Source organism: Ochotona curzoniae, unplaced genomic scaffold, assembly GCF_017591425.1.
Source record: "Ochotona curzoniae isolate NIBS_2020 unplaced genomic scaffold, NIBS_Ocur_1.0 scaffold_4505, whole genome shotgun sequence".
NCBI classification, from domain to species: domain Eukaryota; kingdom Metazoa; phylum Chordata; class Mammalia; order Lagomorpha; family Ochotonidae; genus Ochotona; species Ochotona curzoniae.
In genome coordinates, this window is record NW_024467118.1 from 264,513 (window position 1) to 287,246 (window position 22,734).

At 62.5% G+C, this 22,734-nt stretch overlaps 1 protein-coding gene across 5 annotated transcripts; it reads right to left on the reverse strand.

The window, feature by feature from the left end:
* Positions 1-11,617: 11,617 nt before the first annotated feature.
* CTBP1 (C-terminal binding protein 1) lies at positions 11,618-22,504 on the reverse strand. 5 transcript variants are annotated; one of them, XM_040965887.1, is made up of 10 exons: positions 22,426-22,504; positions 20,085-20,271; positions 18,729-18,883; positions 17,267-17,411; positions 16,864-17,070; positions 14,836-15,050; positions 13,574-13,704; positions 12,993-13,120; positions 12,755-12,872; positions 11,618-12,394 (listed from the first exon to the last, which is right to left on the reverse strand). In XM_040965887.1, the coding sequence occupies exons 2-10, from the start codon at positions 20,089-20,091 to the stop codon at positions 12,208-12,210; spliced, it is 1,293 nt and encodes a 430-aa protein (XP_040821821.1). In that variant the 5' UTR covers positions 20,092-20,271; positions 22,426-22,504; the 3' UTR covers positions 11,618-12,207. The 5 variants fall into 5 exon arrangements, with proteins under 5 accessions (XP_040821821.1, XP_040821822.1, XP_040821823.1 ...); XM_040965888.1 differs by lacking the exon at positions 22,426-22,504 and adding an exon at positions 22,267-22,330; XM_040965889.1 differs by lacking the exon at positions 22,426-22,504 and adding an exon at positions 21,930-22,026.
* Positions 22,505-22,734: the final 230 nt, after the last annotated feature.

Consider the following 22,734-nt stretch of genomic DNA (forward strand, 5'->3'; position numbering starts at 1 on the left):
TGGTGTGAGCTGGCTCACTGCGTGCAGGGACACCATGGCACTAGGCCAAGCTAGCAGTGAGCCTGGGCCCAGACCTTGGTCTGAGCACCACTGTCCGTGAGGAGGTACCGGGCTGTGTCTGACGAGAGGATGCCCAGGTCACCTCTACCCGGCCAGCCTCCCTGCGTGCAGGGGCTTAGCAGGGGCTGCCCCAGGTGGGCAGCCACAGAGCCCATCCACCCTCTGGGTTGCCCCAGGTCAACCAACCCAGGGGGCCACAAGAGAGCAGGAGGTGTGCTTGGGGTAGGGCAGGCCCATTCAGTTCTGAGGTCTGGGGCCTCCAGGGCGGCGGGGCTGGGCCACCAGAGGAGCCTGCAGTGAGGGTTCCGCTTGAGTGCCCTTGGAAGACCCTGGGTGGCCCCAGGTGACCTCTAGGTTCCATGACCACGCTAACCCTCAGATGCCTGTCCTGTAGGCACCAAACTTCCCCTCCCCCAGAGGTCCCCAGAGGCAGTGCTGACCACAGGCAGGCTCCCCCCAAGCAAATCTGTCCTGGATCTCAGCAGTTGGCATGGAGGTGGCCCCCAGAACTGAGCCCAGAGCAGGTGGCAAGGAGGCAGTCTGGCTGGTGGGAGTCGCTCTTGAATGGACCATTTGATTCCCTCTCAGGTCCTTTGAGGCCCAGGCCTTCCTGCAGGTCACCTCCTGGCCTCCAGCCCTGAGGTGGTTTCCATGGGAAGGTGGTCTGGCACCCATAGTGGCTCCTTCGGGGCTTGCCTGCCAACCTGGCCCACGTGAGCACCCACAGACCCCGCCTACGTAGGTACCCACAGACCCCACCCACAGGGTGCCCACAGACCTCCTCCTCTCAACCCCTCCCTAAGCCTACACCCTGACTGGTCACATAGGCCTTGTCTCCCACAGCTGCTGGCTGAGAGGTGTCTGGGGCCTGAAGGTTGACCCTGAACTACTCCGGGAATGGTCAGGGCTTTCCCTGACCATGGAGGCACAGACACCCCAGCCCTAAGCCCAACCCCGCAGTGAGCCCAGCTTCTTCTAGGGGCAGAGCCTGGCAGGTTGAGTGCGTGCATGCTGGGGCAGATTCTGGTGTAGGAGCCACGTGGACCTCCGGGTCTGCTATGTAACCATAGCCCTCGCTTGAAGACTCTCCCAGAAGCTGGTTGGCCGGTTCCCTCGCTGAGCGCGGCAGCTGTCACCCAGCCTCTCAGCTCACCCTCTGGGACCCAGGATCTGTGGCCCACAGGCTACAGCTCCTGCTCCCGGAGGCATGTGGGGCAACAGTCATTGCTGCACTTGCCCCAGCCCAGGCAACAGCCTTGCTGAAACGGGGGACAGGAAACAGAGGCACCAGCATTGGGGTGGGAGGGAGGTCTCTGGGCCTCCAGCCATTCCCATGCCTCCAGCCCCAGCCACAACTGGCCCAACTAGCCTGTGGAGGTAAACCAGCGGGCAGGAGGGAGCTTTGCTTGTCCTGCTGCCTCACAAGTAAATAAAAAAGTTTAAATATAGTCACCAGGAATACTTCACTGTTTCCAATATGTATCTGTCTGTCTGAGAGGTAGTAGGGGAGAGAGGGCTCCCACCTGCCAGCTCAAGCCCCAAACACCTCTAATAGCTGGGGCTGGGCCAGGTGGAAGTGGGGATGCCACCTGGGGGAGGTGGGGATCCCTTCTGGGGGAAGCTGGGAACCCCCCCTAGGTAAGCCAGGGACCCCGCCTGGGGCGAGGTAGGGACCCAGTCTCAGGAGAGCTGGGAGCCCCGTTTGGGTCTCCCTCCTGGGTGACTCAGGCTGCCACAGCTGCCTCCCAGGACGCTGGGTCAGGGTAAGCCAGAACCCCAGGCCTGGTGTTCTGTGAGGGGCACCGCCAGCCCCAGGCAGTGTCTTAACCCCAGGCCGGTTCCCTGCCGCAAAGTAAACAATCTTTTTTTTTTTTTTTTTTAATAGAAGGAAAAAATAGAAACCCCTGCAAAATGACAGTGTGGTCAGTTGCCCTCCTTCCCTGGTCACAGAGCTGGCTGGCACTCCCTGCCCAGGACCTGGACGGTCTAAGAGAGCCTGGGACAGCCAGGGCTGGGGCACAGGTGTGGTGCAGGTGGCCATGACACACTGTGTGAGATGTGTCATTGGGGCACACGTGTGTACCCCACCAGGCAAGGCAGGCAGAAGAGGGAGTCATATCCTCTCCTGGCACCTCCCCCAGCCTCAGTGAGCACCAGGGCCCCAGGGTCACCTCAGGGAGCAGGAGCCGCTGAAGAACCCAACCTGGAGACTGCCGGCTGGGCTGCCCATTCCCAGTGACACACACAGCCTGAGAGGGCCTAGGGCCGGGGGACTGGGCTCTGGCTCCATGCCACAGCACTCAGGAGTTGGGGTGGTACAGTGGAGGGGTTGCCAGCCTGTGGTGTCATCAAAGAGGTGCCTTCCAGGGGACACGGCCTCTGGTCACCCAGTCAGCAGCCCGGCCAGCTTCTCGCAGGACAGCAGGAAAACCCATCGGCAGGAGCAGATGGGGGATCAGGCCAGGAAGGCCAGGCTCCCAGCCCCTGCCCGGGTCCCCGGCCAAGCCCGGCCAGCGGAGGCGGGGAAGCCAGGGCCAGCCAGGCGGCTGCAGCGTCACGAGAAGTAGATTATCCCTATACCGAAGCACGCAGGGACCATCTGGCCGACCCAGCCCCACCACCACCCACAGAAAGGGGAATAGGGGTCCTGGGGACACAGGGAGCTCCAGAGCAGGGACAGGCAGGCTCAGCCTCAGCTGTGGTCAAGGGGCTAGCAGGGGGCCTGGCATTACTGCCCACTTAGAGCTGGAGACAGATGGAGGACTGCTTCCCTCCCAGTCGAGCTCTGCTGGGCCCTTCCCACTGCCCAGGTTGGGGAGGTGGAACCACTGCGGCCCTTGGCCATCTCCCTGGGGCCTAGTCTTCCAGGGAGGGGATCCTTGGAAGGGTGCTGGCAGCCCGAGGTGGGAAGCTCGCCTAGCTGGACAACCAGCCCAGGGCTACCCCAGGCACATCCTCCATCCTGTCTGAGTGCAGTGAGGCCCCGTGTCCGGCACCGGCCCTCAAGGACTCAGTCTGGAGAGCCTCATGGACCAGGATATGACCCCATCCGCGTGTAGAAGTGGGAGGAACACAGGGGTCACCTGTGGGAGAACTCTGCCTGCCAGCCGTGAAGAGAGGTCTGCTCTGTCTCACATCCAAGAGTGCCAACACAAACCTCACATATGTGCACCTGTGCCGGCATCAAGTGCCCACACCACGCAGGCCTGCACCTAGTGCACACTCACTACGCAGGCCTGCACCTAGTGCACACTCACCACGCAGGCCTGCACCTAGTGCACACTCACCACGCAGGCCTGCTCCCAATCTTTGGGACCCAGAGGCTGAAGGAACCTTTCCTCACTCTAAAACACTCACACACACACACACACACACACCTGTCTCCCGGCTACAAGGGGAGCTGCCCTGGGGTTTAGTTCTCCTGAAAGGCCCTGGCAAGCTGGGGAAGAATCCCAAGGACCAAAGAGTAAGGTAACAGCGGCGGGGGGAGGGCCCAGGGCTCCCCATTTCCCAGACAGTAGGCCTGGGGTGGGAGCTCCCCTCCCTGAAGTGGTGACCAGGGCACCTGAGCAGCCGGCCTTCTGTTCCTCTTTGCCTGTGCTGGGGTAGGTGCTGGGGCCTGAGTCACTCCTGGATGGCCTGGGCCGTCATCCCACACTCCAACACCCATGGACCCCTCTTGTGTGATTGGCCACAGCTTGGTGTTGCCCGTGGCTTGGTGCCTAAGCAGAGGTTACCTCTGCCCTTTAGGAGGGTCCTGTCCTGGGTGCCTACCACCCACCAACAGAGGCAGGCAGTAGGGGAGCACAACAGTCCCTCCCTGCCCAGGGGCTTAAAGGAGTAGCCACAAGCCCACCCTGGCTGCTGCTGGCCCTGCTTAACTGCCCCCCTACCCCCCCACCCCAGGACCCACGTCCCAGCCTGGAAAATCTGAATGGGCTTGTGGCCTGGCTGCTGGGTGACGGCCACAGCCCTGTTGCTGGCCTACTTTCCACTGGGCCCTGGGGAATGTGGGTCAGCCCAGAGCCCACTCCCCGCCCCCCCCCCCCGCCGCTGCCTAGCGCAGGCCCTGAGGGTCCCCACAGGCAAGCAGGGCTGGGACCACCCTGCATGCATCACGGTCAGTGGGCTACTGCTTTCTGCCAGTTTGGGTGCCAGCAGTCCACCTCCACAGAGGGGGCGTCACTCTTCACAGGGGCACTGGACCCCACACAGTCTCGCTGACCCAGTAGCCGCCGCCCTAAAGAGGAGAGAGGCCAATGGCCAGCCAGCACTGGCTGAGACCATCTTGGGTCCTTGTCTCTGACCCCTCTGTCCCCAAGTTCCTGTCTCCTTGTGTCCCTGCCCCCGGCCCTGTGTCCATGTGTTCCCCTCCATACGCGTACTGCCAGACCCACAGGCAGGGCAGGGCAGTCACTGGGAAGGGGAGGGTCCCTCCAGAGCCCATGGGCAGCCTATGAGCAGAGCACGTGTGTGACCTTTCACTCTATCCCCCAGGAACGTTGGAGAGGCCGTGGATCAGGTTGGGGGTCCCAGGGCTAGCACGTACCTGGGTGGGAGCTCCAACAGAGACCAGTGGTACCCGTAGGGGTCATGGACGCCCTGTTCAGAGCCATGGGAGGGCTGGGCCTGGGCCTGGCAGCTCTCATGGCAGCTGCAAACAGCAGTGGAATTAACAGTCTTTTGCTGGGCTCAGGCTAGCAGAGTTTGAGCCATTGGAGGAGCCCAGGCCAGAGGGCAAGTGGCTGGGAGCACCCCAGATGGGGCAGCCCAGGCCAGAGGGGACCCATCTTAAGAGTACCCATGTCATGAGAACAGTAGGTGTTGCAGGAAGGGGAGGCATGGTGCTGGTCTGAGTCCCGGCTGCTCTACTTCCATTCCAGCCCTCTGCCTGTGGCTTGGGAAAGCAGTAGAGGATGGCCCAGAGCCTTGTGACCTTGCACCCATGTGGGATACCCGAAAGAAGCTCCTGGCTCCTGGCTTTGGATTGGCTCAGCTCTGGCTGTTGTGGAGTGAACCAGTGTATGTTAGATCTCTCTGACTCTTCTCTCTGGAAGTCTTTCAAATAAATACATGAAATGAAATGCAACACAGGAATTGGCATCTTTCCAACTGGAAGTGACAGGCAAGGAGACCCAGCTGCTGCCACAGGACCACAGGGACCGCTGTGGCCATGTAGGACGCCAAGTGTTCCCAGAGGTGGGCAGTGTCATGGCAGTGTTACCTCGGCTGGCACAAATACGGAGGGAGAAAACCTAGGAGATTCTAGAATGGGGAATCCCCCTGACGGCGGAGTGAGCAAATGCGAACAACTGGGGAAGCTGCTGTGAGACACTTTCTGCCCGCCAGACTCTTGTGGGGAGGACCTCACCCAGCCCCAGGAGGACCCAGCCTCATCCCCACTGCGCCTGCAGGGCCATCCCTCTCCCTAGGAGCCTGTTGGTCACCCATCTGTCACCTGTTGGCCGGTCGCCCATATGCGTGTCTGTCTAATGGAGTTTTAAGAGCGTGGGTTCCCCTCTGGGAGCGAGGAAGCTGCTCCAGGACCCCTGGCGGGACAGGGTCTGACTGGACTGGCTCCTGGTCCTCGCTCCTGCCTGCCCCTCTTCCTGTGAGGGCGACAGGGTGAGTCTGGGGGCCGGGCGGGAGGAGGTGACGGAGGAGGAGGAAAGGGTTGGGATCAGGAGCAGCCACAGACGCGGGGTCAGCTTGGGGGTCAGCCAGCTGATGGGGAGCAGCTGTGGCTGGGGGCAGCCAGAAGAACACGCATTCCCCACGCGGTGAGCTCATGGCTCACGCGGTCCCCGCAGACAACCACATTGCCGAGGGGGTAGGGACAGGGTGTGGCCTGGCCTCAACCAGGCTATAGCCGTCATCCAACTTTGAGGGTCGCAAGCCTCTGGACCCTCAGGGGCCTCATGCTGGCCATACGTAGTTCGCATGGCACAGGGCTCCCAACCTCGCCCCAGCCCTGGGCTCCTCACTGCTTCCCGAGCCACCGCCTCCTCCTGGCCATGTCCCGTGGGCCATGGTGCTGGCCTAGTGTAGCATCATCCAGACCCCAGCCACAGGCTCCTGCCTGGCTCTCACACCCCTTGGCTGCTCTAGATCTTACCCAAGTCCGAGCAGGTTGCACTGCTGGGTTTGCAGGGAAGAGCTGAGAACCCTGAGAGTGAGCACATGAGGCCAGGTCTTTGCAGCCTGGGCGTCACAGGGAGACAAGCCCCTACTGGCCCCCACAGGCAAGACAGCCCAGCCACTCACAAGGAGTGGCCCTGGGGGGTGTGGGCCTGAGCCTGTGGCTGGCAGGGACTCCAGGCCCCCGTGATGGGCAGACAGCTCACCTGGCATTCCCTGCGGCTGCCCTCACTTCAGAAGGACGTCTCCTGCAGCACTCTGCAGAGCCACAGGCTCTGTCCCAAGTCCATCACCCTGACCACGTCAGGAGGGGCTCTGACCTGCTCACTGTGCACTCACTGCACCTGCTCTTGGCGTTCAGGTCATGTCCATCTTCCCCACACTTGCTGGAGCCTCAGCAAGAAATGCATGGGGTGACGAGGCATTGATGCCTGAGAGCCATGTTCTCTGTGACCTTGCTTCTCATGCAGTACTAATGCATGTCCCCCATGTGCCCTCGGATCACATTCCGTTCCCACACGTGTTCCCCATGTGCCCTCGGATCACATTCCGTTCCCACACGTGTTCCCCATGTGCCCCGACTTCTCATGCAGTTCCCACATGTCCCTGTGCAACCTTGGATCACCTGCAGTCCCCACACACATTCCGCATGAAGACTCTACCACCACCATCGGGAGTCCTTGTTTGGGTTTCCTGCTTTAGTTTTTTAAATTTTATTTTATTTATTCAAACATCAGATTTACAGAGAGATCTTCCATCTGCTGGTTCACTCCCCAAAAGGCTATAATGACCGAGGTGAGCCCATCTGACGCCAGGAGGTTCTTCTGGGTCTCTCACGTGGGTGCAGGGTCCCAAGGCTTTGAGCTGTCCTCCACTGCTTTCCCAGGCCACAGGCAGGGAGCGGGACAGCCAGGACTCGAACCAGCAGCTATGGGATGCTGGCGCCGTAGGCAGAGACAACCCACTGAGTCACAGTGTCGCGGCCCTGCTGCTTCAGTTACTGCTGCTGTGAGGCCCGCTGGCATTGAGGAGCGTCACTGGAGTCATCAGGCCGGTCACCGGTGGTGGCTGCGGCTGGCCCAGCCCAGGACGTAATTCAACAGGAATCTGACAGGCTCCTCTGAACTCCTTGCCTGCTTCTTCACTCACGGCGATTCCCGTCGCTGTCTCCCCAGCAGGTCCCACGCTGGGCTCGGGTGGGAAATCAGTTCCAGATTTTCCGTCCTCCTCGGGGCTGGGGAAGGTCAGCCCCTCCCGCCCAGGGCTGGCCAAGCTGGCCCAGCATCAGCTCTGGCCTCCTCCCCTGCTCACGCTGATTCTTTCCAGCTCCTGCTCTCATGTTTTCCCCCAAGCAGGGGTTTCCATGATGGCTTCCATACACGGCCTGACTCCCACTGGGCGAGCTCCAGGCCCCATCGCTCCAGGTCCCGCTGAGCCTGTGGCCAGGGATGAAGCACTCATTTGGTTTTTGTCTCACACATTAAACAAAAAAAAAAAAAGAATCTTCCTCCTGTTGAATGTTTTCCACTTCAACAATTCCTGTGTGTTTTTAAAGATCTATTTATTTTTATTCGAAGGCAGATTTACAGAGAAAAGAGGCAGAGACAAAGATCTTCTGTCCACTGGTTCACTCCCCAGATAGCTGCAATGGCTGAAACTGAGCTGATTTGAAGCTAGGAGCCAAGAGCTTCCTCAGGGTTTCCCACGTGGGTGCAGGGTCCCAAGACTTTGGGCTGTCCTTGATTGCTTACCCAGGCCACAAGGAGGGAGCTAGAAGGGAAATGGAGCATCCGGGACACAAGCTGGCACCCATATGGGATTCCGGTGGATGTAAGGCGAAGACTTTAGGCACTAGGCTGCTGTGTCAGGCCCTTGGTGTTAGCCTTGCTCTGTGGGAGATGCTGCTTTGTGCCCTGTGTGCACGGCGCCTCCTACTGTCATTTGCTGATAGATCTTACGGGCGTGCGCAGCAGGTGTGTGCTGGATCACGTGACCATGTGAGGTTTGGCACTGGTCAAGGCCACAGACACAGCAGCTCCCACGCTGGGCCCGCTCCCCCTGCTCTGCCTGTGCCTTGCTGGGGCCCACTTTCCTCAGAGGTTAAAAGCTACCCATCTGCCCACCTTCTCTGCCCATGGCTCCCACAGGGCCAGGCTAGTTGGCACCAGGCCCAGTCTGCCTGTGCTAACCCAGATACCACTCCTGGAAAAACAGAGGGGCCCTCAGCCAGGACCCTCGGGCCTTAGTCCCAGGCCTGGGACCCCACATCTATTCCAGACTGCCCCACCCCGAGCCCTACTGGAAATTCCCAAAGGCTTGTCCCCCCACCCTCACCCACGCTGGAAGGCAGGGACAGGAGAGGGGAGCGTCCCCGCAGGCCTGGGCACTGGCCAAGCCCGCATGTGGTTCTCATTTCAGTGACGCGCTCCCTCCTGGAGTCTTCCCCACACTGGCTGGGCGCCACCCGGGCAACCCTGCCCCGCCCAGGGCTGGCACCAAGCCCCTTACTTCCCGAGTCTCAGGTCCCAGGCCCTGAGGACCCCAGGGGCCACAGCCAGGCCCGGCCTCCACCCCATGTGCAGTCATGGTTCTGCCTCCTGGGGGCAGCACAGTACCACTAACCCCAAGGAGAGGCGGCCCCACCAGCCATGCCCTGAGCAGGACTGTCTGTAGGTCACAGAGCACAGGGCACGTGAGGAGCACCCTCACCATACTTGAGGTTAAGCCCATGTCAGGGTCACCTAGGAGATATGTGAACCAGTCTTAGGGAACAGCATGTGAAGTGACCCAGTGCTGAGTTGTGAGGTGACCTGGTGCTGTGAGGTGACCTGGGTCCTGTGTGTGAGGTGACCCAGTGCTGTGTGAGGTGACCTGGGTCCTGTGTGTGAGGTGACCCAGTGCTGTGTGAGGTGACCTGGTGCTGTGTGAGGTGACCTGGTGCTGTGAGGTGACCTGGTGCTGTGAGGTGACCTGGTGCTGTGAGGTGACCTGGGTCCTGTGTGTGAGGTGACCCAGTGCTGTATGAGGTGACCTGGGTCCTGTGTGTGAGGTGACCTGGGTCCTGTGTGTGAGGTGACTTGGGTCCTGTGTATGAGGTGACCCAGTGCTGTGTGAGGTGACCTGGGTCCTGTGTGTGAGGTGACTTGGGTCCTGTGTGTGAGGTGACCCAGTGCTGTGTGAGGTGACCTGGGTCCTGTGTGTGAGGTGACTTGGGTCCTGTGTGTGAGGTGACCCAGTACTGTGAGGTGACTTGGGTCCTGTGTGTGAGGTGACCCAGTGCTGTGTGAGGTGACCTGGGTCCTGTGTGTGAGGTGACCCAGTGCTGTGTGAGGTGACTTGGGTCCTGTGTGTGAGGTGACCTGGGTCCTGTGTGTGAGGTGACTTGGGTCCTGTGTGTGAGGTGACCTGGTGCTATGAGGTGACCTGGGTCCTGTGTGTGAGGTGACCCAGTGCTGTGTGAGGTGACCCAGTGCTGTGTGAGGTGACCCAGTGCTGTGTGAGGTGACCTGGGTCCTGTGTGTGAGGTGACCCAGTGCTGTGTGAGGTGACCCAGTGCTGTATGAGGTGACCCAGTACTGTGAGGTGACCCGGTGCTGTGTGAGGTGACCTGGTGCTGTGAGGTGACCTGGTAACTGTGAGGTGACCTGGGTCCTGTGTGTGAGGTGACCTGGTGCTGTGTGAGGTGACCTGGGTCCTGTGTGTGAGGTGACCTGGGTCCTGTGTGTGAGGTGACCCAGTGCTGTGTGAGGTGACCCAGTGCTGTGTGAGGTGACCTGGGTCCTGTGTGTGAGGTGACCCGGTGCTGTGTGAGGTGACCCAGTACTGTGAGGTGACCCAGTGCTGTGTGAGGTGACCTGGTAATGTGAAATGACCTGGGTCCTGTGGGTCACTCCTGGGCAAGGCAGTAACTAGGGCAGTTGGAAGGAGGCCGGGTCCTGGCGATGGGGATGGCATAGCTGGGCTGAGGCACCTGGGTAGCCGTCCAGGTCACTGCCTGGGCAGGTCCCACACAGGGATGGCAGAGGTGCTGGGGTGGGTGGAATGTGGGGCAAGGGGCGACCCCGCACGGGGGCCTCAGTGCCTCCAAGGGGCTGCAGTTTGAGCCCTGACCAGGGTCAAGGAGCTGGCTGGACCCTGGTGTGGGCTAAGGGCTCAAGGTCAGTACTGAGAGCCCCCTCAGGAAGGCCAAAGGCAGGGTAGCAGGAGGGGATGGCAGGATCCCCGACATGATGTTCCCCCACCCCATATCCCACCCTGGCCATGGCCACGGTCACTCTTGGAGTCTAGGCCAGCAAGTGCCTCCACCCCCCGGCAGGGCCCAGGCGGCTTTTTCCTAAGCCACGGCCAGGGTCTGCGTTTGCTGAAACGCTCAGCACTGATTGGAAAGCTGGCTCCAGACCCCAGCCAGGAGGCCCAGAGCTGGCCCCTCCACACAGGGACCTATAACCCCCCAATACCCCTTCCCAGCCCAGCGCAGGCGTACCACCCCGTCTGTCAATCAGCACTGGCCACTCTCAGAGCCTGGGCCAGCTGCTCCGAGCCACCTCCTGCAGCACAGTGGGGAAGGCAGAAGTCACTGGTCTGCCTGCCACCACCCCTCTGCCCAGAGCTGGGCACCCCCCTGCCAGGATTTCCGCCCATCCTGCCCTGAGGGGTCAAGATATTGATAAGCAAGTGACCTCTGAGGGTCGCAGGCTTAGAGGCGGGGTCCAGCAGTGTGGTCAGCTGGAGCTGCCAGCAGGGGTGGAGCAGCAGCCCCTGGGACTAAAATGGCCCTGTGGACAGGCCACTCTGCTCCTGCCCCCTGGCCTGGCCAGAAGGTGGCCACCCAGACTGGGGACCCCAGGGAGGCTGTGGACAGACACAGGTGGCCATGGAGACCAGCTTAGCCTGCCCTTTGCATGTTGATTACAAGTCATGCCAGTGGCCTCCGCTGCCCCTCTGGTCCCTGCCTGGGTCTGCTGCCCAGGCCCTCCTGAGTGACTGTGCAGACAGCTGGGCAGTGCTTGGAGCTGGGTGTTCTGGTAGTCCTTGGTGTTCTGGCTCAGCCACCACTGCTCTTGCCCTGGCAATCTGCCCTAGCCAGGCCCCCATCTGAAACACTGTGGGCAAAGGGTGGGCCCAACACTCACCAGCCGTCTGTAGTTGCTCCCCCTAAGGTCGGGGCCCCCAGCCACCTCCCTGGGGTGACACTGTCAGGACAGACATCAAGACGGGTGGGGGCTCAGAGCCCCTGGGAGGCAGCAAGTGAGGGCCTGAGGTGGGTCCCAGCCACCCCATGAGAGCCGGTTTTGCCCTGGCCCAGCCGTGGCTGTCTGTGGCATTTGAGGAAAGGGCAGTGGACACACCCTTTTTGGGTGTCTTTGTAACTCCGCCTTTTGATCAATCCATCAGAATACCACAAAACAGGTGTCAGGCATTACGGCTCTTTCTGGGGTTTTTATTTCTTTAAAATAATTCATACAAATGCTTACAGTCACAAACATGATTTAAACCCAAACGTTGCTAGGCTACCACATCAGCAGGACGGCACCGCCCGGCTCGGCACTCGTGGCCACTGGTCCGAACCACTCTGCGGGCCACCTTCATCTGGGACGGGGGGGTCATGCCAAAATGGGGAGGAACAGCCTCAGTTGTCTCTCTACATTACTCTAAAAATAAGACAAGCAGGTAGAAAAACAATGCACTGTGTGGCATCAACAGAAAGACGGGGAGGGTCCATTGTCCTGAGAAGTCTGCCAGCTGCCCGCCGGGCGTGCCAGGCCAGGCCGGGCGGGGCAAACACATCTTCTGAAATGTTCTAACAACTGTGCACAGACAGGAACATCCATGGGAGCCAACTACTAATTTCTGCTGTTTAAAAGGGAACGCGGCGGACACGGGGCAGTGGCCAGCCTGGGCAGGCAGCGGGTGGGCACAGGGAGCCAGGCTGTCCAGCAGGTCCAAACCGCGATCACTACCAGGGAACCGTCCCTGCAGGCGCCAGCCTGGGGCCTCACAGCTCCCCGGCTACAACTGCTCGCTCGCGTGGTCTCTGTCCGCCTCGGGCTTGACAGTTTGGCCAGGAGAAGGGGCGTGGGGTGGGTGGGCCACGGGGGGCAGGCCATGGGACAGGGACATGGCGCTGGGGACAATGCCTTCCACTGCAGCTGGGATGCCCGTGGGGGCCACACCCACCACACCTGGAGGGTACCTGCTGGGAGAGGAGGTCCAGCAGTCAGTGGTGCCAGCTGGGCCACACCTCAGCCACAGACACCCAGGAGCCATGCCATACCCACTCCTCAGCCACACCCTCCAGACCCAACTCCCACAGGCTCCTGGCAGCCACAGCCAGCAGAGCCCTGTCACATCCACTCTCCTCCCCTTGGCCTCACCCCTCCTGGCCTACCTGCTCCTCATGCCCTGACCCAGGCTACAGCAGAGGGGGTTCAGGGGGATGAGACTGCTCCTGCCAAGGGTTACTCAAAGCAGGGCAGGGAGTTCTGCTCAGCATCTACTCCCCAGGTTGTCCCACCCACAGAACCTGCTGGGGCCTTGCTCCCCATCCCCCACTCACCTATAGGCAGCCCCATTGAGCTCGGGGTGCACCACGGCAGGGTCCATGCTGGCCCAGTGGGTGGCCGCTGTCAGGTGGTCCTTGTTGACACAGTTCTTCAGGCTGTCCGGGATGCGGCCTGGGCCCAGGGTGCCAGCTCAGACCCATGGCCACCCTCCTCCCTCAGCCCTGGTGGGTCCCACCCAGGGTCTCACAGCACAGCGTCACCCAGCCCCCAGATGCCCCCCGACGGCCCCACCTGTGATGGCCCGGCGGATCTCGCGGGCTGCCTCCTCGCGCATCTCAATGGAGGCCTGCTCACTGTACCACGCAGCGTGGGGAGTGCAGATGAGGTTGGGCGCATCCTTCAGTGGACCCTGGCTAAAGCTAGGGAGCACAGGGCGTGGTCACGACAGTCCCATCCACAGACCTAGGTGCCCAGACCCAGGGACGCCACCCCAGCCTGGGGCCTGCCTACAGTGGGGAAGGGGCCTCCACTGGTGTTGCAGAACAGAGAAGCATGGAGGTGCCTGGGGCCCAAGGCATGCTGGACACTTGGACTCCTGCCCACTGTCATTCAGCTCAGTAAGACCAGCATGGCCCAGAGAAGATGAGGCGGAGCTACAGCCAGCATGGCACAGCCAGCACGTCAGAGCTGCCCCACAGCCCCTCCTAACGAGGACCCTTGCATGCCCCTCATCACTGTGGCCCAGCCTGTACCGTAGCTCCGTCAGCAGCCCTGGCAACCCCAATACCCCATGCAAGGCCCACGCTGGGCATGGGCCGTGTCCAGGGCGCCCTGGACGATGGTGCCAGAGGCTGGGGGAGCATGGGAGGCACCTGAAGGGCTCCGATTCATGCACGTCCAGCGCCGCGCCGCGGATCCGTCCCTCCTTCAGCGCCTGCGCCAGGGCCTTCTCATCCACCAGCCCACCCCGGGCCGTGTTCACCAGGAAGGCGCCTTGTCTCATCTGGAAGACACGGCACGTGGAGGTACGGACATGTTTGGTCCTGCAAACCAGCACTGCACCTATGAACCCTGCCTCTGCTGCCAGGTGCACTGAGCACTATGGGCAGCGATGGGCACCAATGGATACCAGCTGAGGAAAAGAGGCCTGGCTCCTGGTCCCTCAGGGGTCACAGTTGCGGAGACACCTGTGTGGCTGGGGCAGGGTACAGGGCTCCCAGTTGCAGGGCTTCACCTTGGCAGAGCACCCCAAAACCTGACGGTAGTCAGAGCCCTAGCTGTCTGCTGTGGGGACATGTGTGTACACCTGTCACATGTGCAATGGGGATGCCTACACACCATCAGCTGGGGGCCCTGAACCCACCTGGTGGAAGAGCAGCCGCCTCAGCACACACATGCACACATGGTCCCACATCCCCAGCACACATACGCCCCACAGCCCCACTGCATACATGCTCCACGCCCCCAGCACATGTGTGCCCCACGTCCCTAGTGCACACGCCCCATAGTCCCAGCGTAAGCATGTGCCACATCCCAGCGCACGTGCCCCATGTTCCCAGTACATGTGACCACAGCCCCCATCGCATACATGCCCCACATCTCCAGCACACACGTGACCCATGTCCTCAACATACACATGGCCCACAGCCCCAGTGCACGCATGCCCCATGTCTCTAGCACGTGTGTCCCACAGCCCCAGTGCACACATGACCCACGTCCGTAGTACACACGTGCCCCACAGGCCCAGCACACACATGCCCCATGTCCCCAGTGCACGCGTGCCCTAAGTCCCAGTACACACCTGCCACACGTCTTTAGCGCACACATGACCAACAGCCCCATCACATACACACCCCATAGCCCCAGCACACATGTGTCCCATGTCCTCAACATAAACATGTCCCATGTCCCCAGTACACACATGCTCCACATCCCAGGTATATGTGCTCCACAGCCCCAGCGCACGCATGCCCCACGTCCCCAAAGTACATTTGACCCATGTCCACAGCACATACAGTGTCCCATGTCCCCAACACACACATGCCCCACAGCCCCATCACACACATGCCTAACATCCCCAGCACACACGTGCCCCACAGTCCCACTGCACACATGCCCAATGTCCCCAGTGCACCTGCTTCACGGTAAAGTCGTTGATGAGGTGGTGGTTGTGCTCGTTGAGGCCACAGTGCAGCGTCACACAGTCACTATGGAACAGCAGGTCCTGTAGGGTGTTCACGCGCTGCAGCCCCAGTGCCCGCTCCACACCGTCGGGCAGGTATGGGTCATAGAAGAGCACGTTGAAGCCAAACGCCTTCGCCCGCAGCGCAACCGCCTGCCCCACACGGCCTACGGACCGAGACACCACGTGAGACTAATCACACGGCCACTGTGTGAACATGCACCAGAGTCCCCAAGACCACGTGACCCTTGGGTTCAGATACCCATGAGACGTTTGCCCATAAGCCCCGTGAAAGGCCTGGTCAGATGTACCCCCTTGGCCTTGCTTCAGCACCTCCTGGGTCTACCCAGTGTTTGGGCCTAAGCTCCAACTGCCACCAGTGAGGACTCCTTGAGCTTCACCCTCAGCCAGAGACCCATCCGCCACCCACCTGGCCGGGCCACCTGGGGCAGCACGGTGTGGTCAGGGAAGATGGAGGGTCCTGGGTGTCTACCGCCCGCTACCGACACAGGCGCAGCCTCAGGAGCCTGGGCCCAGTACAGCCCCGAGCAGCAGATGAGGCCACTAGGCAGAGCCCAGGGCCTGGCTCCCAGCCGCCTGACCCAGCAGCCAGCCAGGACGCTGCAGATTCCTCCAACAAGAGTCAGGAGGATGAGGAGAGAAAGGTCACGACTCAAGCGTCCCAGGCCACAGGAACAGACGGCAGACAAGGACAAGGAGCAGCAAGGCGAGCAGCATGAGTGGAGGTTGCAGAACACACACAGAACCTTCTGGGGCCCCAAGCAGCAACAAGACAGGGAGCAGAAAGGCAGAGACAGGCTTTCCAGGGTAGCTGTGGGCTTGCAGGCTGCTGACATAGGGTCTGAAGGGGCCGGGGGAGGGCAAGGAGTGGGCAGCGTGCTGGGAACCCGTGAACTGAGAGGCCTACAACTGGACATGGGGTCCTGGAGCCCCCAAAATGCAGGCTCAGCTCAAACACCCCCAGAGAAGATGGGGTGACATGGATGAGTTGGGCTCCACAGGAAGGGGCTGATGGCTGGGGGTGCTGGCAGTGGAGAGACAGGGGTGCAGTGGGGGTCACCACTCAACCCCTTGGGAGCCAGGGCAGCAGTGACGAACAACCCCATTGCAGGTGCAGCTACCCGGGAGGCAAAGCAGATCTATTAGGTTCCTTTGTTACTCCAACAAGTGAAATAAATCCCCCAGGAGTGGGGAATGGGCACTGCAGCAAGTGGCATGGGTTTGGGGCTTGGGTCAGGGATGGGGGCACGGCTTCCCTGGAGGGTCAACACTGCCCCTAGCGCCCAGAGCACTGCCCTGGCCATACAGGACCCACAGTTGGCCCAGAGGAGCATACCGACAGATGGTGTGGGGCTCAAGCCAGAGCCTGCAGGAAGGGTAACAAGCAGACTCCAGGAGCATGGCCAGGAGTCCACTGACCCTGAGGGCCATTGACAGGTGCCTCCACAGCGCAGCCCCTACCCGTCTGCCACCTGTGGGTGCCCACGACTCCACCTGGACCCTGATTAGGCAGGGCATCCATAAACGCCACAGGCAACTGTGGCCTTGCTGGTGCCATGGTGGTGCCATGGTGGCAACAGCAGCCTCGGGAAATGCAGCCAGGCTCAGGTGGCAGCCCAGGTCTCCAGGTCCCTTGTGTGGTTCTACTCACCTGGCCACACTGAGGCCCAGGCACAGAGGGAGGAGGGGACGGGCAGATGGCCATCACCTGCCAAGATGGCATTCACCGTGCCCCACAGGAGAAGACACGGGGCTGGTTGGTGTTTGTACCCATGTTGTATCACCCATGTGACATCTTTGCAGGTAACGGGTGTGGGACACCCATGTGCGGAGTATATGTCCATGTCACCTCTGCCACAGCCACAGGATGGCTGCTGACACTTGCATGTGACACTCCATGATGTGATATGATGTTAGCTGTCACCCTCCATCCTCTCCCAAGCACTGGCTGACACGCACCTAGTCCGATGATGCCCAGGGTCTCCCCACGAATCCGGGCAGCCCCAGAGGCCACCTCGCGGATCTGCTCCACGCTCTGCACACGTGTGCCCTCACGCAGTGCCTGGTGCAGCCAGGTGGTCCGGCGGTACAGGTTCAGGATGTGGCACATGGTTGAGTCTGCGGTCTCCTCCACAGACGCCGCGGGCACATTGCAGACGGCGATGCCTGTGGAGACACGGGGCTATAGGGGTCACCACTGCCTGGCCTGGCACCAGGAGAGTGGTGGCTTGTGAGCAACAAGCTAAAGCTGCTGGGGCGGTGAGAGGAGAAGAATACACGTGGTACAGACATGCTCCTCCGGGGGGTAGGGTTCTGGGGTGGTCCCATCCGGGGGCAGGAGGGGGTGGGAGGAGAGGCCTACCCAGGTCTCCGGCTGACTTGATGTCAATGTTGTCAAAGCCACTGCCGATGCGCACAATGATGCGCAGGGCCTTGAACTTCTCCAGGTCCTCACGAGTCAGTGTGATCGTGTGGTACATGAGGGCACCCACGGCCTCGTTCAGCACCTGTGGGGGGTGTCAGTGTGACCACATGAGACATGAGGGCGCCCACGGCCTCGTTCAGCACCTGTGGGGGGGGTGTCAGTGTGGGACATGAGGGCGCCCAAAGCCTCGTTCAGCACCTGTGGGGGGGGTGTCAGTGTGGGACATGAGGGCACCCACGGCCTCGTTCAGCACCTGTGGGGGGGGTGTCAGTGTGGGACATGAGGGCGCCCAAAGCCTCGTTCAGCACCTGTGGGGGGGGTGTCAGTGTGGGACATGAGGGCACCCACGGCCTCGTTCAGCACCTGTGGGGGGGGTGTCAGTGTGACCACATGAGACATGAGGGCGCCCACGGCCTCGTTCAGCACCTGTTGGGGGTGTCAGTGTGGGACATGAGGGCGCCCACGGCCTCGTTCAGCACCTGTTGGGGGGGTGTCAGTGTGGGACATGAGGGCGCCCACAGCCTCGTTCAGCACCTGTTGGGGGTGTCAGTGTGGGACATGAGGGCACCCACGGCCTCGTTCAGCACCTGTGGGGGGGCTGTCAGTGTGGGACCACGTGGGACATGAGGGCGCCCAAAGCCTTGTTCAGCACCTGTGCAGGGAGGGGCATCATGGCAGCACCTAGGTCAGACTCCACGGGAGGGTCTCTCTACTGCAGAGCCCTGGGACAGACGTGATCAAGAACCCAAGAGTCCCTCAGAGAACCCTCCTACCTCCCCAACAACCACAGCCCAGGCACATGCAGCACACTGCCCTGCGGCGTGGCCATGACAGCATACGTGGATGACAGGGTCAGTGTGTGGTGATGGGTCAGGCATCCCAGATGGCCAGAGCATCCTCCGCTGACAAGCACAAGGAACCACGCAGTCAACAGTGGTGCCTGGGACTTGGCACCCAGCACCTCCCATGGTGGCACCCAGTAGGGGTCAGACTAAGACACATGGGCACAGGTAGCTGGATATGCAGTACAGCATGTGAACAAGGAGGGTCCACTGGGCAGCCTGGCCTCTCCCCAGCCCCTCCCCCCGTTCTCCTGCTTTGTAGCCCAAGGGTCTAAGTGCCCAGCAGTGGCCACTGGGACAACAGGGCACTTGGGGCTTCCTATGGAGCTGTGGACCTAGTGTGGACAGGGAGGTCAGGTCTGGCTAGGAAATGGCCCTGATCCCAAGGGAAGGAGGGAGCAGGCTGCATAGCTGAGGTGTGGGCCCATGTGTACACATGTCACACGCACATGAGACAGCCCTCCCACCACAGCATCTAGTTGGGTAGACCCAGGTCTCTATGCCGCACAGTGGGGCTCCCCTTAATGCCAGGCAGACCCTCTGCACAGTGAAGGTACCTTCTCGTGGATCTCCTGCGTGGACTGTGCATCACAGAAGGCCACGGTGGCCACGTCCTTCAGGATGGGCATCTCCACAGTGCAGTCGCGGCCGTCGAGCAGGGCCACCAGGGGCCGGGGGTGCATGGGCCCATTCATGATCGGAGGTCGGACGCCTGTACAACAGGAGCACAGCGCTTAGGGCCTGCGCCAGGCTGGCCACCACACAATCCCACAAGCGCTCGGTCACATCCAGTCTTCCCCAAGAGTTGGTCACAAGAAGCAAGAAGAGAACAGGTACTCACTGTATGTTGTTGGCAGCCAAGTGGCCTTGGGCCTAGGGCCCTGAGACCCTGGCTGGGAGAGGCCCCTTGCAGGATAGGCCCCCATGCCCCTGTCCCCCGGCTGGGAGAAACCCCATGGATGACAGACCCTCACCCACGTCCCCGTCCCTTGGCTGGGAGAGGCCCTGTGAATGGTAGGCCCTTCCCACTGCCCTGTCCCCCACTAAGGAGAGGCCCCGTGGACAGCAGGCCTCTCCCAGGCTGACTTCAGCTGCGTACCCCACGTGCTTCTCCCTGAGCCCTCCCATGTGTGGACGTTGAAGCACAGTGCATACCAGGGTGGAGCAGGCTTCAGCCAGGCTCACTGCAGACAGCAGGCCAGGGCAGGGCCAAGCTGGCCAGGACATTGTCTATCCCATATGGCCTGGAAAAATGGGTGGAGCTGTGTGCAGGGTGAGCACCAGCAGCTGGACAGGGCAGAGGCCCCATAATGGCTGCCTTCCTAGGCCACAGGTGCAAGGCTGCTTGGCACGATGCAGCCACAGGGACCCTTGGCAGCTGATGAAGCCCTGGCTGTACCTGGGGCTGCAGCTGGACACCTGCCCTGACACAAACGTGGAGCCAGGCTGGGACATGCTACACACCTGAGGGCCAGGTGTGGTGCTACTGCTCTGCCGCCCGCAGGATCCTACCAGCCCCAAGGGCCACAGGGCCAGCTGGGGACCCGAACTCAGCCCCATGCTGCAGGCCTGGCACTCAGGGACGGAGGACAGAAGGGTGCTGGGGGACTGCTCCCCATAGAATAGTATCTGAGCAGTCAGCCCCGTAGGGAGGGTGTGGGAGTTGCCAACCCAAGTACCTGCCTGAACCCACGTCTTCTGGCCAGCCAGGGGCCCAGCCGCACCACTGGGCATGCTACAGACAGGGCCCCCACCCCCACTGGCCCCTTCGCAGCTGCTTCAGGGTCTGGTGCCAGGGTAGCAGTGACCCCTAACCTGGGATGTTGACATGACATGACACTCAGTGCCTGGGAACGTAAAGCCACAATCCCGGCTCCCTATGCACCTGCCTGCGTCTGTCCCGGCTGACCCACCTGCCATCCCTCAACGTGGGCGGGGTCTTCTCCACCATGAAGTCACCTGCTCAGAGTTCTGTCTTCAGGTGCCCGAGGCAGGGCTGCGTCCCACTGTGCAGCCGCATGGCACCTGTTGACCGTCTCCAACCAGAGTGCCCACTTTCGGCTCAAGCACCCAGAGGCCTGCGTAGGGCTCAAAGTCTCGCTAAAAACCAAACACAAGAGACACATTACACCACCACTGAGGTGTGTGGCAGGCTCAGGGGTCCCCAGGCTCCAGGGAGCACCAGTGGAGTTCCTAGCTGCAGCCTGGCCCAGCCCTGCCCACTGCAACCACATGGGGAGTAACCCAGTAGATGAAAGATTTCCTGTCCCTCTGCCTTTCACGTAAAGAACAGAAGCCTTTGGGAATAAGCAGATGGTGTGGGGTGCTGGCCTGGGCAGCAGAGAGGACATCAGGAGAATGGGGGAGCCAAGCATCAGCCCCACCTCTACCAGTGCTGGACCCTGGAATGCCACCTCACTCTACCTGAGGCAGCTCCCCAGGGCTGAGCCACACAGCCAAGCGGTAGCACCCATCCTGGGCCAGGGACCTGGCTGGCACAGGAGAGCCTACAGACCCACAACTTCAGAGTCAGCTCAGCCTGTCTGTCCCACTCATTCCATGTCACTCTGGGGAGCATGACTCGTCCCCTGCCATGAGTGACACCTGCTGAGCTGAGCGCGGAGCCACATGCCTGCACCCAAGCCCTCTTCAGCCACTGTCCACACACCTGATATGTGGGAGCCTGGGGGTGTCATCCTGGCCTGAGTCCGTTCCTGCCCCAGGGGGCAGGGCGGGGGCATCCCACTTGCCCAGACTTCCAAGACCCTAGGCTGCCGCTCCCCACAGGGTCACCTTCTGCCCAGAGGCAGGTAGCTGCTGCCCGACCCATCAGGAGCCAAAGACCTCTTGGCCACAGTTGAGGCATCCAGTGCTGCAGAAACCCTGGCCTCCCTTGGACTGCACAGCAGCCTCCGGAGTCCCATGGCCTGGGTCCTGCTGTGGCACCCATGGGTGCTGGCTCCTTGGCAGGTGACATACAGCCCTGCCTGGCAGCCCCAGGCCTAGGGCTGCCCTGGTTTGCGCGGCTACTCGGAGCTTCAGGCTACAGAGCAAGAAGGCGTAGGGCCAGCAGATCTCCCCACACCTGACGGCTCTCAACCTGGAGCCTGCTATTGCAGGGGTCTCAGTAGTCCCAACAAGCAACACCAGACCCCTCGCTACGGGGGTCCACATGGTGGTAGCTGCCCAGCTCCATGTAGCCAGAGCCTGGTGCCTGCAGCCACGTCTCCCCCTCCCTGTGGGGCACACCCAAGCAGGGTGTCTCCCAGGAGCCTGGAACTGCCAGGGCACAAGGCCCCCCCAGGAGAAGACAGCCAGGGCAGGACAGGCCACCAGACACAGCCCAAGTACACGCCCCTCCCCCAGCCTTGGACCCACAGTGACACAGGAAGACAAGCCAGCCTGTCAGTGGACCTGGGAGCTGCGGGGGGCCAGGCCAGGCCCCTGAACAGCCAGGCCGAGGGCTCCCCGTGCCCCTGCACAGCCAGTTCAGAGAACTCAGGGTCCCTGCACAACCAGGCTGGGGGCTCCAGGCCCATGTAGAGCCAGGCCAGCAGCTCCAGGTCCCTGCAGAGCCAGGCCGGGGGCTCCAAGCCGGGGGCTCCAGGCCCCTGCAGAGCCAGGTCAGGGACTCCGAGCTGGGGGCACCAGGCCAGTGCAGAGCCAGGCCGGGGGCTCCAGGCCCCTGCATAGCACGCACAGACCAGCGGCAGGCCGGGGCCAGTCCTCCCAGAGGGGCCTGGCAGTCCACGGCTCACCTTCCCGCTGTCCAGCGCACCCGGAGGCGCTTCTGTCCTCGGGCATCGCAGCGGGCCGGCGGCCGGCCGGGACCCGCTCCCTCCCCGGGGCACCGCGGGCCCCACACCCCCACCCCGCCCGGGGCCGCCAGGGCCCACACCCGCAGGCACAGGCCGCCCCGTCACTTCCGGGCCCTCGGGCGCCCGCCGCCCGCCGCTCCAGGCGCGCCGTGGCCCCGGGCGCCGCGGCCACAGGGTCGCCCACAGCCCCGGGCGCCGCGGCAGGGCGCGGGGGGCGGCGGGGCGCGGGGCGGGGAGGGCCGCGGCGCCGCCCGAAGCCCGCGGGCCCCTTTGTCACCTGCGCGGGCCGCGCCGACGCGCACGCGCGGGGGCACGCAGCGGCTGGCGCCTGCGCACGGCCGCGCACGGCCGGCGCGCACGCGCACTCGCACACAAAGCCGCCCCACCCCCCCGCGCGCCGCCGCGCCCGCCCCGCCGGAAGCGCGCGCGGCCTTACCGAGCGGGAGGCCCCGGTCCGGCGCGGGCGCGCTGCCCATGGACGCCCGGCCCCCGCGCTCCCGCGCGCTCCGCCGCCGCGAGCCCGGCGCCCTGGGCGGCTTGGCCGCCGCTCCGCCCGCCGTCGCGCCGCCGCCGCCGCCGTCGCCGCCTGCGAGCCGCGCCGACCGAGCGAGCGAGCGGGCGGGGACACGCGGGGACACGCGGCGGCGCGCGCGGGCGGGGCCTGCGCCGTTGGTCTGCTGGTTGCCGGCGCGGCGCGGGCGGGCGGCGCGGGCGGGCGCGGCAGGTGCAGGTGCCGTGGGCCCCG